At 51.4% G+C, this 18,261-nt stretch overlaps 1 protein-coding gene across 1 annotated transcript in view; it reads right to left on the reverse strand.

Moving 5' to 3' along the window:
- Window positions 1-1,502: 1,502 nt before the first annotated feature.
- Window positions 1,503-18,261, reverse strand: part of ntng1a (netrin g1a) — a 346,601-nt gene continuing 329,842 nt past the window's right edge. Inside the window, exons 3-6 of the mRNA XM_072274567.1 lie at window positions 14,013-14,185; window positions 12,290-12,316; window positions 3,385-3,519; window positions 1,503-1,732 (exon numbers count right to left, since the gene is read on the reverse strand). Of these exons, the coding sequence (XP_072130668.1) occupies window positions 1,503-1,732; window positions 3,385-3,519; window positions 12,290-12,316; window positions 14,013-14,185 (565 nt within the window). The remainder of the gene's footprint in view (window positions 1,733-3,384; window positions 3,520-12,289; window positions 12,317-14,012; window positions 14,186-18,261) is intronic.

Consider the following 18,261-nt stretch of genomic DNA (forward strand, 5'->3'; position numbering starts at 1 on the left):
TACTGAGGGAGGGTCACACTGTGGGAGGGGTGGTACTGAGGGAGGATCACTCTGTGGGAGGGGTGGTGCTGAGGAAGGGTCACACTGTCGGTAAGAGTCGGTACTAAGAGTGTGTCACAATGGAATGGGAGTACTGAGGGAGCGCCGCGTTTGGAAAGTACAATTCTGAGGGAGCACCGCGCTGTCGGCGGCCGCACTGGTGGCTCTGTTATGCTCAGAGAGGAGTGGTGGGCGAGCGCTACCCCGACAGCGCCAGTGTTCAAGTAGTGCCTCATCTTTTACGGAGAAATACTGAAGAAGCTCGTTCAGCCTGGGGACTGGGAGCACTGGAAATAATACCCAGCGGTTCCTGCGTCCCGGGATCCTGTCCCGGGCCGGAATCTCGTCAGTTCTGCAGCAAATTCCCGCACCCGGAAAACTGTGCGGGGACAAGTCAGTCCAGACCGGCAGTGTGCCTCCTCCTGTGGCCGGGATATCCACGCAAATCCACGGGCACAAGCCGTAGCATGGACCATCTCGAGAGCTATCGCAAGAAGCAAGTCCATCACAATAGGGCCGACTTTTCGGTTGCTGCCCTGTGTCGGTCCCAGACGGGCGGGAGGGGTGTGGCAGCGGTTACCCGGAGATCAGAGTTACCCAACTGCGCTCACTCAAAGTTCTGATCGGAAGACGCTGCAAGGTCCCATGCCAAATCACTCCTTCAGTCCGGGTGTATCGCAGGAGCTGCCTGCCTCTTCCCCTGCGTGGTGATAGAGATGGTTGGGGAGGGAGTGTGGTTTGAGAGACAGAAGGAAGGTTGGAGACCAAAGCATTGACTGACAGAGAGTGAGGGCACATTCTATGCTGAGTCTCTACCTCGGGTAGGGCGAAGAGTCTGGCCTTCACCGGGGACGCTGTTTAGCTCACTGCAAGGTCCTGACGGAAGAGCATTGGAGGGAAACGTCAGTTTTCTCCCACCACAGACGCTGCTCAACCTGCTGAGTTTTTCCAGCGTTTTGTCTGTTTTTATTTCAGATTTCCAGCATCTGCAGCTTATGTTCCAATGAGATGATCTCCCAGCGGTTCTAAGGCCAATATTCATTCTCCGCTAAAAAAAAATGTCCAGGCCGTTCCACGTGGCAGGTCGTGGGATCTTGCTATGTCCGCCAGGGTTCCTATACCGGGTGCGTAAGAGGTGGAAGAACCCGCTTTCCGAATGGGGTTCCGAGGTCTGCTCCTCCTCATGTTCCGAGGTTTGGGTGCGGATGTGGGGTGGGTACCCGAAGGCTGCAGAACCTATTCCAGCCGTTGCGTGCCCCCCCGGGAACCGGGGAAGAGGCACACTCTTCCCGATTCTGGTCTCCAGCGCCTGGGATGTGTCTGGCTACACTCAAGGGTACGAGGTTCCCGGGGGTGGGGGAGAGGTGTGTGGGGCTGGACAGTGAGGGAGGAGCGTGCTGAACGGCCACACGGTCAACACTGGAATCCTCGGCGCACTCTCCACCTCCCCCGGCAGAGGCCGCTCAGAGCGGCGGGCGCCCGTTAGCGGCGGTCAGCAACGCGGTCAGCGACAGCAGCACCCGGTGCAGGGGCGGGTCCCGTGGCGACTGTGAGGAACAGCCCCCTGCTTCCTTTACGCACGGCCCTTTCTCACACAGGAGTCCGGAGTATGGAGCAGGGCAAAGACACCTGCCGTTGTCCTGGCACACTCCGCCGTTCTCGCACCGCCTCAGCAAATTATCGCACACGCCCGCTGTTGGAGCAGGGAAAGGAGAGGTCAGCTCATCGGAAATCCACCCCGGCTCCCCAGTGCCCCACCTTCCCCACCCCCTCACCCCCCTCACCATCACCTCCGTCATTCATTCTCACTCCGGGGTTCAATGGCAGCGGACAGAGACAGCGACTAACAATCAGCCGTTCTCATTGAATGCGACAGCAGACACGCAGTGCCAGGTGGACAGCCCTTGATCCTATTGAATTCAGAAGCTTTGGAGAGTGATGCATCGGTACAGCCGCTGTCTCACAGCCCCTGGGACCCGAGTTCGATCCCAACCTCTGCTGCGGTCTGTGTGAAGTTTGCACGTTCTTCCTGTGACCATGTGGGTTTCCCCAGGGGTGGGTGAGGGCTGGAATCGGGGGGGGGGCGGGGGAGAATGAAATAGGATCGGTGTAGGATTGGTGCCGATGGGTGGTTGATGGCCTGCACAGACTCGATGGGCGGAAGGGATGAACAACGGGAAGAGATCCTGTTGGGAGTAAGAAACTTCGGAATCAACTATAAAGACAGGGTCAAACATTCCACAGACACAGATGCTCCCGCAAGGAACCCTGGTGGAGACGCAAAATAAACTGACAGGGAAACATAGTGAAATATTCAGTTATGGTGCTGTTCACCACGACATTTAAAACAACCTGGGCAATCTTCTTCTGGGTATCACAGAGACACTCTAATAATACTCATATCGCCCATTGAAATCCTTTCACCCCACTCTGAGAGAGGGCCGACGGAAATCTATCTATCGATGCATATCAATACAGGCTGGGGTGTCCCGTGAAAAGGCATAAACAGCGCTGCCGTTGCCCGGGATGATCCAGCACTGACATCGCTTGTAGAGATCCCAGCTGGAATAAATCTGGGGCAATGAGCGTAATGTCAGTATGTGGAGATAGGGCAATCTGCTGAATCTGACATTCGGCAGCACACGATGAGCATAGGCTCCGGAAGAAAGGGGCAAATCTCAGAACAGACAACAAGGGAACATTTCAAATGCATTGTTAGTATTCATTCCGGGAGGAACAGGATATAAAAGTGAGGACATGTTGCTGAGGCTTTATAAGGCATTGGTCAGACTGCACTTGGAGCATTACGAGCAGTTTTGGGCCCCCTGTCTAAGATAAAATGCGCTGGCATTGGAGAGGGTCTGGAGGAGGTTCACAAAGATGACTCCAGGAATGAAAAGGTTAATATATGAGGTGTGTTTGATGGTTCTGGGCCTGTACTCACTGAAGTTTAGAAAAATGACAGGGTATCTCAAAGAAACCTATTGAACATTCAAAGGTCTAGATAGAGTGGATGTGAAGAGGATATTTCCTATAGTGGGGGAGTCACGGACCAGAGGTCACGGCATCCATTTAGAATGTAAATGATGAGGAATTTCTTTCACCAGTGGTGAAGAATCTGTGGAATTCATTACCACAGACAGCTGTGGCAGCCAGTTAATTGGGTATATTTGAAGGAGGTTGATAGGGTCTTGATTAGTCAGGATGTCAAAAGTTATGGGGAGAAAGCAAGGCAATGAATTTGAGAGGGATAATAAATCAGTCATGTTGGAATGGTGTAGACTCGATGGGCTGAATGGCCTAATTGTGACCTAATCTGGGATCAGCACAGAACCTGTTACTCACCTCGACAGCCCCGGTGCCAATGGTATCCGGGCAGGCATCGGTCACACTTGGGCCCAGTGGCACCTTCCTTACAGTCACAATGTCCCGTATCATTGCAGCCTCGATGCAGAGAGCCATCTGGGTGACACTCACAGTCTGCAGAGACAAGACAGTACACACACACGCTGCACACTGCCATTCTCACTAACATGTCAACACAAACCCGGCGAGGTGGTGCTGCCCCGGGCAGGAGAAGGGCTGCTCTTGGAGCAGGAGATGGGGTCGATTCCCCACAGCCTGCTGGATTCAGTGCTCCAAATCTCACACTCTTGGGAGAATGGATGGGACTAACAGAGCTCAACATGACAGACTGAGCAACGGGAGCCTCACTAGAGTGAGGATTCGGCAGCAGAGAGGCTGCACGTAGCAGGAGCACTATGTACCAACTGGACTGCCGGTGCGGGTATGGGTGTGGAATACAGTTCATAGGCTCAGAACAGAACCTCGCAGACTCAGGGCCTGAAAACCAGAAGGTACAGGTTTAGAATGGATCTCAGGAGCACAGACAGTGGATGTGAAGAGAAGGTTTCCTGTTGAGAGGGCACAGGCTCCGAATAGCAGGACATCCTTTTAGAACAGAGATGAGGAAGAATTTCTTTAGGCAGAGGGGAGAAGGCAGGAGAATAGGGGTCAGCTGCATTAGGGGTATCAGTCATGATGGAATGGCGCAATTGGGCTGAGTGGCCCAATTCTTTCCTGTATCTTATGGATCGAGAATACAGCCTGGGGTGGGGGGGGGGGAGGTCAGGGAGGCAGAGACGCTCACATTATTGAAGAAACTATGACAGCTGAATCAGCAAGGCAGGAAAGTTACAGACCAACTGCCATGAAATAGGATTAGTACAGATGGAGAGCATGGGCACAATAGGCAAAGGCCCCGTTTCTATATTCTGTGGATCACAGACAGGGGATTAAGTAGATTCTGTGTCAGAGTATTGGCTTTAGTCCATGGTTATTGAATTTCTGCTGAGTTGTGACCCTTAGGGTGAAGGGCTGAATGGGCCAGGTTCCATGTTCTCTGTCTACATAATAAAATACAAGAGACGGGAACACTTGCCCTAAAATAAATCAGGAGGACATGGGGCAGCTGATGTGCAACCAAGAGGGAGTATGATGGGTGCTCTGGAATCGAGGGATGAGGAGTTTGCCAAACACGCTCCCTGAATTAGTTGTGAGGAGAGCTTGGATAGGCTGGGTTAGTTTTCCTTCAAGTGGGGAGACCTGATCAGATTCCTTCTCATTCGCTTATCAGGTGTCTCATCTGCCCTTTCCCAACATTGACTGGGATGGCCAGAGTGCCGAGGGATTAGTTGGGTCAGAATTTGTTAAGTTTTCAAAAGCAACACATGCGAACAGATGGGGGACTCAGCAAATCAGGTAGCATTTATTTTTCAGTATGTCCACTCTTTATCCCCCTCCATGGATGCTGCCTGACCTGCTGAGTTCCTCCAGCATTTTGTATGTGTTGCTCTGCATTTCCAGCATCTACCGGAGCTCCTGTGGGGACACGAGGCTGGATAAGTGACCGAGATGTCAGCGGGGAGCACATTAGAAGCAGTGACCATTAGTGTTAAAATAGTTATAGAACAAGGTAGGACTGATCGACAAGTTAAAGTCCTGACTTGGAGCAAGATTAATTTTAATGGTCTTAGACAGGAATTTACAAAGGTTGAGTTGGGGAGGATACTTACAAGGAAAGGGATGTTTGGCAAGCGGAAGGCTTTGAGAAGTGAGAGAGAGGAAGAGTTCGAGGCCAGCATGGCTGGCAGGATTAGGGAGTCGGACCTGATGAGGGATATTGAGTCTGTATTCAGGAAGAGCATGCATCAGGCAGCTGGGTGAAGCCAAGGAATACAAATCAGAAGGAAGTCAGGAGTGAAGAAAGGGAACAAGAGACATCCTTTGCAGATAACATCAAAGGAAGTCTTCAAAGATACTTCAGGCATTTTAAGAGCAAAAAGGACCCCCTTATGGATCACTGTGGGTGCCTATATGTGGAACCGCAGAAGTCTGGTAAGCCATTATGTGAAATATTCTCATCTATATTTACTGAGATGAGCGCCTTGGAAACTGGGGGTTCGGGGAAAGATCACAGCCCTCAACCATATAGATGGTGTGAAACAGGAGGCACTGGAGATTTTGAGGTGTCTGAAGGTGGATCAATACCTGGTACCTAACCAAAAGTATCCTAGGACATTACGGGGAGTGAGAGACGACATTACTAGTGCCTGGCAGAGATACTCCAATCATCTTCAGCTGTGGCCAAGGTACTGGAAGATTGGGGATAGCTAATGAAGTGATTTTATTGAAGAAGGGTTGCAAGAACAAGTCAGGGACATGGGGCCAGTGAGACTAACAACAGTGGTGGGAAAGTTACTGGAGGAGTTCTGGGGGTCAGGATCGACCTGCCTGACTGATTGGTGTAGTGGGTACAATAGTCAGGATATATATGGTGGGCTGAAGAGTTTGTTTTTGTGCTGTGTGAAGGTAGGCCATAGTACAAACCAGGAAAGGGTGTGGGGAAGAAGACACCTTTGTGGTGGGGCCAGTACTGCCTCTGGCCTGTAGGCTATTCCACAGAGACTGGCCCCAAAGAGTCAGGGTGGGGAAGGGGAGACCGCTCCGGTGGGGGTAGCCTCTGGCTTCAGAGGGATTGAGGGAAAGTTTCCACCATGTGCCCTTTCAAGGGTATAGTCCTGGCTTCTTGCCCCAAGGGCAGGGGTGGGTCGAGACGGCGAGAGCGGAGGCTGCAGCGGGAACTGACCTAGGCAAACGTGGTGATGGTCCAGCGGCAACGCGTGGTTTCGGTGTGAGCCCAGGCGGCAGAATTGGCAGTGTGGCCCTCTAGTGTTGTGCCTACAGCCCACGCAAACGGCGGCGTTGAGCAGCTGGAGGTAACTGCAGCGTGTCGAGTGGCCGAAGCAATGACAGTCTTGCAAGGAAAGGACAGACAGAGTAGACGGGGGGGCGTAGACAGGACGAAGACATGCCGCAGACAGGTCACATGCTACAGCAATGAGATGTGGGGGTGAGGGTCTTCAGTAGAACATCTGGATCACTGCTGGTTGCCCTACAGTCTACACTGAAACTGCCTTCGTCTGGTCTTGAGAGACTGATGCCTGGCCACCAACACCGGACCAGTCCACCAGCAGCCTCCTGGAGAATGGCCGGTGTGACACGCCCTGCCATAGACACTAACCAACCCTACCCCCAGAGGGATCAAGAGAGCAAAGGGCAGGAGGGTGTTCAGAGGTGGAAGCCAGTGTCAGTGATGGAGTAGAGAGTGGGGGAAGTTAAGGTGAGGGAGCACAGAGATCATAAAGCGGTGAAGATTAGAGATGGGGAGGTGTCCACTGTGGGTTGAGTCTGTGAGGAAGGTGAAGAGTCAGTGTTTGCCACTGACCCCAGTGATGGAAGTGTTGGTCACTCCTGGTCAGTGTGGAGAGTAATGGTCTCCTCTGGTCAGTGTGGAGAGTAATGGTCATTCCTGGTCAGTGTGGGGAGTAATGGTTACTCTTGGTCAGTGTGGGGAGTAATGGTCACTCCTGGTCAGTGTGGGGAGTAATGGTCACTCCTGGTCAGTGTGGGGAGTAATGGTCACTCCTGGTCAGTTTAGGGAGTTATGATCATTCCTGATCAATATGGAGTGTTACGGTCACTCTTGTTTATTGTGGGGAGTATTGTTCACTCCTAGTCAGTCATAGAGAAATATAGATTGGAAACCCTTTAGTTTACTTGCCCACGAGCTGGTGCCATTTGCCTGCATTTGACCGCATGCCCCTTCAATCTCCTTCCTTCCTTGTACTTATTCAAATATCTTGTTTTTGTGCCCACCTCTAGAACTTCCCCCAAGAGCTCGCACCACTTACCCATCATCCTCCATGTGAAAAATTGCCCCTCAGGTTCCCTTTACTCCTTCACCTCTCATCTTAAACCTGTGCTATTTCCCTGGGGAAGTCTCACCCTTTGTATACCCCTCATGATATACCTCTATAAGGTCATCCCTCAATCTCGTATATTCCACAGAGCAAAGTCCTAGTCTGCCTAATTTTTCCCTGTAACTCAGGTCATTGAGTCCTAGCAAGATACTCATAAATCTTCTCTGCACTCCTTCCAGTTTCACCAGATCTCAAATTCAAATATCTGAGATGCAGAGGGACTTGTGCAGAACACCCTAAAGGTTAACCTGCAGGTTCAGTCGGTGGTGAGGAAGGCAAATGCAATGTTAGCATTCATTTCAAGGAGTCAAGAATACAAGAGCAGGGATGTGATGCTGAGTCTTTGTAAGGCACCGGTGAGGCCTCACCTTGAGTATTGTGAACAGTTTTGGTCTTCTTATCTGAGAAAAGATGGCACTAGAGAGGGTTCAAAGGAGGTTCACAAGAATGATTCAAGGTTGAGGTTATGGAGTACTTGGTGACACAGGATAAGATAGGACAAAGTCAGCATGGTTTCCTTAAGGGAAAATCCTGCCTGACGAACTTTTTGGAATTCTTTGAAGACTTTACATGAGGATAGATAAAGGGGATGTAGCGGATGTTATATATTTGGACTTTCAGAAGGCCTTTGACAAGGGGCCACACATGAGGCTGCTTACCAAGTTGAAAGCCCATGGTATTACAGGAAAGTTACTAACATGGATAGAGCACTGGCTTATTGGTAGGAGGCAGTGAGTAGGAATAAAAGGATCCTTTTCTGGTTGGCTGCCAGTGGCTGGTGGTGTTCCACAGGGGTCAGTGTTGGAACTACTTCTTTTTATGCTGTGTATCAATGACTTAGATGATCGAACAGATGGCTTTGCTGCCAAGATTGCAGATGATATGAAGATTGCTGGAGGAGCAGGTAGTGTTGAGGAAACAGGTAGGCTGCAGAAAAGCTTAGATTAGAGGAATGGGCAAGAAAGTGGCAAGTGAAATACAATATTGGAAAATGCATGGTCATGCACTTTGGTAGAAGAAATAAATGTACAAACTATTTTCTAAGTGGGGAGAAAATCCAAATTTCTGGAATGCAAAGGGAGTTGGGAGTCCTTGTGCAGACAACCTAAAAGCTAACTTGCAGGTTGATTTGGTGGTGAGGAAGGCAAATGTAATATTACCATTTATTTCAAGGTCTTGAATACTTTATACTTTATTGTCGCCAAACAATTGATACTAGAACGAACAATCATCACAGCGATATTTGATTCTGCTCTTCCTGCTCCCTGGATTACAAATCAATAGTAATTATTAAAAATTTAAATTATAAATCATAAATAGAAAATAGAAAAATGGAAAGTAAGGTAGTGCAAAAAAAAAATGAGAGGCAGGTCCGGATATTTGGAGGGTATGGCCCAGATCCGGGTCAGGATCTGTTCAGCAGTCTTATCACAGTTGGAAAGAAGCTGTTCCCAAAATCTGGCTGTATGAGTCTTCAAGCTCCTGAGCCTTCTCCTGGAGGGAAGAGGGACGAAAAGTGTGTTGGCTGGGTGGGTCGTGTCCTTGATTATCCTGGCAGCACTGCTCCAACAGCGTGCGGTGTAAAGTGAGTCCACGGACAGAAGATTGGTTTGTGTGATGTGCTGCATCGTGTTCACGATCTTCTGCAGTTTCTTTCGGTCTGGACAGGACAACTTCCATACCAGGTTGTGATGCACCCTAGAAGAATGCTTTCTACGGTGCATCTACAAAAATTAGTAGGGTTTTAGGCGACAGGCCAAATTTCTTTAGTTTTCTCAGGAAGTAAAGGTACTGGTGGGCCTTCTGGGCAGTGGACTCTGCATGGTTGGTCCAAGTCAGGTCATTTGTGATATTGACCCCGAGAAATTTAAAGCTTTTGATCTGTTCCACTTGCGCACTACCGATGTAAATTGGGTCGTGCGGTCCGCTACTCCTTCTGAAGTCAACAACCAATTCCTTCATCTTGCTGACGTTGAGGGGTAGAATGTGATGCTGAGGCTTTATAAGGCACCGATGAGGCCTCACATTGAATATTCTGAATATTTTTGGGCTCCTCATCTCAGAAAAGATTTGTTGGCATTGGGGAGAGTTCAAGGGAGGTTCACAAGGATGATTCCAGGAATGATAGGGTTATCATACCAGGAACGTTTGATAGCTCTGCTGGAATTTAGAAGGATGATGGAGGATCTCATTGAAACCTTTTGAATGCTGAAAGGCCTAGACAGAGTAGATGTGGAAAGGATGTTTCCTGTGGTGGGGGAGTCTAAGACATGAGGACAAAGCCTCAGGATAGAGGGGCACCCATTTAAACAGAGATGTGGAGAAATTTCTTTTGTCAGAGGGTGGTGAACTTGTGGAATTTATTACCATAGGCGGCTGTGACGGCCAGGTGGTTGGGTGTATTTAAGGCAGAGCTTGATAGGTTCTTGATTGGACATGGCATCAAAGGTTACAGGTAGAAGGCCGGGGAATGAGATTGAGGAGGAGAAAAAAGGGATCAGCCATGATTGAATGGTGGAGCAGGCTCAATGGGCCAAATGGCCTAATTCTATGTCTTATGGTGTTTTGGACTTTTCTTTTGTATAAAACTGTACAGTTCTCCAAACGCAGTCTCCCCAATTACTTCATACAACTGAAATAGAACAACCCAACTCCTATTCTAAGTGCCCTGACTGATGAAGGCCAGTGTGCTAAATGCCAATTTCACCACCGTATCTAGTTGTGACTCCACTTACAGTGAATTATATGCCCATACTCCTAGGTTCCTCCGTTCCACAACACTCGCCAGTGCCCTACTATTCAGTATATGTCCTACCTTGGTTTGACTTTTCAAATGCAAAATCTCCCATTTGAAAGCCATTTTCCCATCCTCAGCCCACGTAGTGTAGCAGCTGATCAAGATCCATGTCATTTTTCATAGCCTTCCGCATTATCTACAACACCATTGCAAACTTCTTAAGCATACCTTATAGATTCTCATCCAAATAGTTTATAGTAACCACAGACAACAGAGGTTTGCAGAACCGACCCTTGTGGTTTCCATTCTGAGAAATAACTTTCAACTAGCACCCTCTGCTTCCAACCACTGAGACAAGTATAAAGCTAACATGCAGTCTTCTCCTGGATCCCATGTGATCTAATGTCGAGATTAGCCTGCCATGAGGGAACTTGCTAAAGTTTTTATAGATAGCATCCACTGCCCTACTCTTATCTACCTCCTCAAAAAACGCTGAGGTTTGTCAGATACAACTTCCCATGCACAAGTCACTCCCGGTCAGCACAGGTAGTTACAATCACTCTTGGTCAGTGTGGGGAATTATAATAACTCCCGTTCAGTGTGGGAAGATATGGTCACTACTGATCAGTGTGGCGAGTAACAGTCACTCCTGATCAGGGTGGAGAATTACAGTGACTCCTGGTCAGTATGGAGAATTATGGTCACTCCTGGTCAGGGTGGGGAGTTGTGGTCACTCCTGGTCACTATGGAGAGTAATGGTCACTCCTAGTCAGTGTGGGAGTTGTGGTCACTCCTCGTCAGTGTAGGGAGTAATGTTTACTCTTGGTCAGTGTGGCAAGTTATGGTTACTTCAGTTCATTATCACTGTGAAAGAGGGTTTGGGGCTTTACTCTGCGTGATGTGGTGGATGACATGGATGGCATGCAAAGAGTTAAACAAACATGAATGAGTTGATATCCAGGGACAGATATCCGGGCCGTTTCCCATCCCTGTACTGGGAGGTCAGGGTGATAGCCAGTGCCCACTGTCCACAGTCAAGAAACACATGCGGGCGGTGACCAGTAGTCCCGTCACTTCTCACCAGGCACCCCCTCAGACAGTGTGGCCAGAATGTGAACATACCCATCCTCTCCCTGTACGTGTTTGTGCCCATGCTTGGACACATTTATCAGATACACTGGGAGCAGATCCACCTTTGCTCATATCCAGCTGTTCACAGAGACCTGTTCACTCCCACCTATTCATACCTACCCATTCACACTTAGCCATTCATATCCACCAACCTCACACCCACAAGTTTACACATGCCTGTTCACACCTACCAGTTCATATCTGCCTGTTCACACTCATCTGTTCATACCCATCTGTTCACATCTGCCTGTTTGCACCCAGCTGTTCACTTTCACTCGTGAGCATCGACCTGGTCACACACACGTGTTTACACTGACCTGCTCATGCCCACTCATTAAAACCTACTTGCTCACATGCATCTGTTAACATTTGCCTGTTCGCATTTAGCTGTTCACATCCATCTGTTAACACACCTATCCTCACCACCTACTCATACCTACCTGTTCACATCTACCTGTTTACAACCAGCTGTCAATATCCACCTGTACACATCCACCTATTCACACCTACCTGTTCACACCCATCTGTTCACACACCTGATCACACCCACATACCTGTTCACACCCACATGTTCACATACTCAATTGCTCGCACCCACCTGTTAAAACCTACTGGTTCACACCCCCACTTTCACATCCACCCCACCACACCTACCTTTTTACTCGCAACTGTTCAGACCCACCTGCTCACACCCACCCATTCAAGCTTACCTGCTCACATCCATCTGTTCCCATCCCCTCATCCACACCTACTTGTTCTCACTCACCTGTTCTCTCTCTCTCACACACACACACCTGTTTACACACTCATCTGTTCGCATCCACCTGTTCACACCCACCCAATTACAGCCTGCTGTTCACATATACACCTGTTCACACCTGGCTGTTCACATACACACCTGTTGACACTGAGCTGTTCACACTTACCTGTTCATGCTTATCTTCTGCTCACACCCACTTGCTTACAGCCAGACTCTGCCCACACTACCAGCCAGTTCACACTCACACCATTGTCCCATCAGTGTGGGATGGGGCAGGTTTGTGCCTCAGGTCATACTTACGGCCACTGGAGACAGTGTCTGGGATGCCTGGAGACAGAGAGAGAGAAACAGACAGTGAGGGATATGCCGGATCCTGGTTTCTGCTGGTCAGTCAGAGTATACTCGAACGGCAGGAGCGGTTTCTCATGGAGAGAAGCACTGGGCTGTTGTGGAAGTAGATCACCCAACACCCGCACCCCCACCCATCAGTCTTATGTCTGTGTCACAGGGTTACCACCGGGATGGGGGTGTCACTAAACCACCTTCAGTATCCACTCCTCACATTGCTTCCTGCCCCCAACTTTTACTTCCACCTCTTCAGATACTCATCACCCAGGGGACGCTGCCCCCCCTCCCACTTTCCCAGCAGATAACATCACATGGCAGCCGCTCCTGTCCCGGTGCTGGTGCAGAGACACGAGAGCCCCCACCCCCAGCAGCAGCCAGTCACTGGTGACACTGGCCCCTCAGCTCCACTAACCCGTGATGGCCATGATATTTATCCAGAGTCACACCTATTTCCCATATCACTCTAGATCTCACTAACTAGGGAGGGGGGGCCTGTTCAAACCTCTCTATTCCAGGGGGAGGCTTTTCACACCTCCCTGGACTGTTCAAATGTGGTCATTGTACCTGCCTTTGCCACCCGCTTTGGCAGCTTTTATACACACCCAAAATCCTGCCCCTCAGATTCTATTACATCTCCCCCTCTCAGCTTAAACCCATACTTTCTAGTTGTAAACTCCCGTGCCCTGGGGAAACGACTGGCATTACTCAGCTTATATACACCCATCATGATTTAATAAACCTCTATATGGTCACCTTTCAGCCTCCACTGCCCCAGGGTAAACAGTCTCAGTCTCTTTATAAATTAAACTCTGGTCCTGCGAACGTCCTGATGGACCTGTTCTGTGTCCTTTCCCTTCTCTCATCCTCTTTCTCTCCATCTGTCTCTCTCGCTGCCCCTTTCTTTCTCTCTCACTCACTCTTTCATCCTCCCCTCACTTTCTCTGCCCAATGGTCTCCATCTCTCCCCGCCTCCACCACCCTCTCACTCCCCTCCCCTCACTTTCTCTGCTAGATAGACTCTGTCCAAACCTCATCCCTCTCTCTCCCCTCCCCTCACTTTCCCTGCCCGATGGTCTCTCTCCATCCCTCACCCCTCTCTCACTGCATCCTCCCCTGCTGACATTTCCAGTCTAGAGCATCAACTGATTCTCCCGTCACAGATCTCGTCTGATCTCTTTTGAATGTTTCAAGCATTTTCCAAATGTATTTATTTCCCTCTTCCCACCTCTCACTCTTGCTCTTCCTCCAGCACCGTCTTCAGCTCTCTGCCTCACTCTTGTGCTTTCTGCATATCTATTTCACCAGCTGAGCCCCGTCCCATCGTCTATGTGTCGCAGAGACTCCTCCTTCCCTTTGGGTGTCAAGCCGTGCGGTGGAGACTCTCCTACTCTACTCCTCTTTCTCTGCCCTGGGCCCTCTCCTTACCTCCCACCCTCTCTCTCCTATACTCCAACCCTCCTTCCCCCTTCATCTGCTCCTCTTCTCCAAACCCTATCTCTATCCCCTTTCTCCCTCTCCATTCCGCCCCTCCAGCCCCTTCTCTCCTTCACCCTCTCCTTCCCTCTTTCCCTCCTCCCCTGCCTGTTCTTCCCCACTCCCCTTTCTCCTTCCCTCCTTCCCGGCACCAGCCCAAATGGCACGCTGCGGGAGTAGGGTGGAGGAGCCAGCTACTCACAGATGTTGGCCGTGCCTTTGGGGATGGGCAGGTAGGAGCCTGCTCTCCAGGGCCGGCCTCGGAACGCTTTCTTGCACCGTCCGCAGTCGGGGCCGGTCGTGTTATGTTCACACTCGCAGGTCAGCTTCCCCCTCTCCGCCACGCAGTTGTTGGCATGTAGGTTGCATTTGCAGCTGCAGACAGGGCAGATGGAGAATCAGGACAGGCCGAGGCCTCAGCTCTGCTTCCTGGAGCAAGCCCCTCTCCAGCTCTCATGCCATACGTATGCTTCCCTGGGTCTCGCCCTACCTCTCCCAGGAGTGGTGCTCAGTCTCTATCTCCCCAGGAAGGAGCTCCATCTGCCAGGGACCTCTCCATCTCCCCGAAAGGGCTCACCCTAGCTTGGGACCATCCACCCCCTGAGATGGCACTCCCTCTGCTTGGGACCGGGTCCATCTCTCTGGGATAGTGCTTGCTCTACTTGGAACCTGTTTAATCTCCCCAGGACAGTGCACTTTACTTGGGACCCTCTTCGTCTCCCCAGGAAAACAATCCATCTGCTTGGGGCCCTTTCTGTCTCCCCAGGACAGCGCTCGATCTGCTCAGGTCCCTCCCTATATCCCCAGGATTGTGCTCCCTCTCCACCGAACCTCTCTGCTTCTCTCGCAAACTCTGGATTCGCATCCCTCTGCTTGGCAGGTACCTGCTCCATCTCCACAGGACAGCCCGCTCCCGTTCTGCAGGATGTTGCCCCCGCGATACAAGACCCTCTCCTGCTCCGCGGGAATGAGTTCCCTCGATACAAGACCCTGTCTGTCTCCCAGGGAGGGCGCTCCCTTGATACAAGACCCTGTCCACCTCCCCGGGAGTGCGTCTGTTGACACAGGACCCTCCCCAGCTCCTGGGGGTGGGGGGGTGGGGCTCTCCCTCTATACAAGACCCTTCCTGTCTCCCCGGGAGGGTGCTCCCTTGACACATGACCTCTCTGGTTTCCGGGGGTGGGGGGTGCTCCCTCTATACTAGACTGCCCGTCTCCCCGGGAGGACACTCTCTCTACATAGGACCCTCTCCATCTCCCTAGGTGAGGGCAGCACTCCCTCTATGCAGGAACCTCTCTGTCTCCCCTGGAGGGCACTCTTTCTACACAGGACAGTCCCTTGACACAGGACCCTATCCGTCTCCCAGGGGGTGGGGAGTGCTCTCTCTGCACAGGACTCTATCCGTCTCCCAGGGGGTGGGGAGTGCTCTCTCTGCACAGGACCCTATCCGTCTCCCAGGGGGTGGGGAGCGCTCTCTCTGCAGAGGACCCTATCTGTCTCCCAGGGGGTGGGGAGTGCTCTCTCTGCACAGGACCCCTCTCCAGGAGGAGGTTCCTTCCACAAAGGATTCTCTCTCAGCTTCCTGGGAGGCCGTTCCCTCTACACAGGACACTTTCTTTCTCCCCAGTATGGGACTCCATCTGTCCGGGGCCCTCTCTGAATCCCTGGGTATTGCTCTATCTGTCCAGGACACTCTCCGTCTCCCTGGGATGGCACTCCCTCTACTCAGGACCCCTCCATCTCCCCGGGATGGCACTCTATCTGCCTGGGGTCCTCCCCATCTCCCTAGGAGGGTATTCTATCTGTCATGGACTCTACTCCTCTCCTTAGGACAACACTCCTTCCACCAGGGACCACTCCTTCCTGGGACAATGCTCCATCTGTCCAGGACCCTCTCCCCCTCCCCTGGACAGCACTCTCTGGCTGGGAATATGCTCCCTCTCCCTGAAGCCCCCTTCAAAACTGGGGCACAGAACGTTCCTCAGACTGGCTGACCCACAGGAGGATGAGAAGCAGTGATGGGGAGGGGAGGGGAGGGGTCTGTGAGGATTTCCTCCCCAACTCTCTCAGGGTACCAGGCCACTCCAAGGGGGTTTGGGCACTGGCTCTTTCTGCCAGAGCTGGTTTTATCACTGCACCCACGGCTTCCCGCATTACCCCGCACACAGCAAGGTACCACAATGCCAGAGATGCACGGAAATTGCCCTTCTCCGGCGGCCGAGTCTGGGCTGAGGGATTTCCCTCCCTTCTCCACTAACAACCCGTCTCTTCCACACCCCACCCTCCCCGACACTAACACCCCGTCTCTTCCACACCCCACCCTCCCCGACACTAACAACCTGTCTCTTCCACACCCCACCCTCCCCGACATTAATACCCCGTCTCTTCCACACCCCACCCTCCCCGACAGTAACACCCCGTCTCTTCCACACCCCACCCTCCCCGACAGTAACACCCCGTCTCTTCCACACCCCACCCTCCCCGACAGTAACACCCCGTCTCTTCCACACCCCACCCTCCCCGACACTGACGCCCCGTCTCTTCCACACCCCACCCTCCCCGACACTAACGCCCCGTCTCTTCCACACCCCACCCTCCCCGACAGTAACACCCCGTCTCTTCCACACCCCACCCTCCCTGACACTCCAGCTGGTACTGTCTCGGGGGCAGCACAGGACATAATTTTTGCAAAGTGGGCAGGGAAGCTAGTGGAGGTATCAGTGGGGGAGGGGGGAGCTTTGGGAATAGTGATGGTAACTCTTACTCTGGGAGGTCAGGAAAGGGATAGATGGGGACAAAAATTCCAGCGGCTTGAGAAGCATCTATAAGACCTTAAGACACAGGAGCAGAATTAGTCCATTGGATCTGCTGCACCTCAACCCCAATTCCTGCCTTCTCCCTGTAACTTTTGATGCCTTGGCTAATTAAGAACCTATCAACATCCTCTTTAAATATCCCCAATGGCTTGGCAAAAAAATTCCAAAAGTTCCCCACCATCTGGCTAAAGAAATTCCTCCTCATCTCTGTTCTAAAGCGACATCTTTCTATTCTTTGCCCTCTGGTCCTAGACTCTCCTGTGCGTGAAAGGGAATTGTTGACAGTTCTGACACAGGGCTTCAACCTGAAATGTTGGCATGCCCACTCCCCCACAGACACGGCTCGCCTTGCTGGGTCCCGCGGTGGATTGTTTGTTGCGACGGATTCCAGCGCCCAGGTCCCATATTGCCAAGGAACAGGAGCAGACCGTAAGTCCCCATCCAGTACTGGAAGAGGGCAGATTTCAGGAAGACTGACATTGCTGTGGTAAAAATCAGTTGTGAACAGCTGCCACATTTACAAGTGGGTGAGAGTTCAGCACAGGGATGAAATGTGATCAGTGTAGACGAGTCAGCAAGGATACGATGTGCTGAACAGTCAGCTCATTTGCTCCTGGACCAACCCTGCTGTTGGCACCAGGTCCCGCCTCACTCCCTGTGGGGGAGTCCATGCTCCCTGTGCTCACTCTAAATGGCGCAGACAGGCAGACCGCTCCTCAGGGCCTGTTAACCGTAGCAGAAACACTCTGCTCTCATTAGTGTCTGAGGATGGTTGGGTACTGTGAGCCAGAGAGAGCAGCTAAAGCTGAGTGTAGAAAACTGAGGGAGGGGTTGGAGACTGGAGGCTGTGGGGGAGAGTTCACACATCAGCACTGAATGAGAGTGAAGTACTTGGTAACAGGGCAGTTTGGATTAAATGTATCCAGGGAAGGCGGGTGGGGGTTAGGAGCACATTAATGGGCAGAAGGGTCAGAGAGGAGAAGGTTACCTGCAGCAAATTGTGGGACTGAGTTACAGAGAGAGGCTGGGCTAGGAGCTGAGGAGACTAGAGTGTGATTTGATGGAGGTGAACTAACGAGGGGGCGCAGGTAGGGTGGATGTGTACAATCTATTCTCCAGGATTGGGGAATCGAGAACTAGAGATCACAGGTTTAAGGTGCGTGTCTATGGAACAGGTTGCCAGAGGTAGCTACGTTAACAACATTTAAAGGGTACGTTGGAAGGTTTGAGAGGATATCAGCTAAATCTGAACAAAAGGGAGAATTTGAATGGGACATCATGGTCAGCGTGGACCAGTTGGGACAAAGGGTCTTCATCGTTGCCCTGTGTTACTGTCACTCTCTGAGTTTCTGCGATCCGGGAGCCAATGTTTCAGAGAGCAGCAGTTCCAATGGAGATATGTTTAAACAGGAAAACTCAGGGGTATGTCGAACCGCAGAGGCGTGAGGCCAAACACCCTCTCCCCCATCACCCGGGGTGCCTGAGATATTGAACGACAGATTTATACAGTACAGAAATGGGCCATTCAGCCCAACAGCTCCTCTGCCAACCAATCTGCTCACCCATACTTTGCTTGGTTGTGCCATAGGACTTTACCATAGGACCGTAAGACCATAAGACATAGGAGCAGAATTA

The sequence above is a fragment of the Mobula birostris genome, chromosome 12, assembly GCF_030028105.1.
Source record: "Mobula birostris isolate sMobBir1 chromosome 12, sMobBir1.hap1, whole genome shotgun sequence".
Lineage (NCBI taxonomy): Eukaryota > Metazoa > Chordata > Chondrichthyes > Myliobatiformes > Myliobatidae > Mobula > Mobula birostris.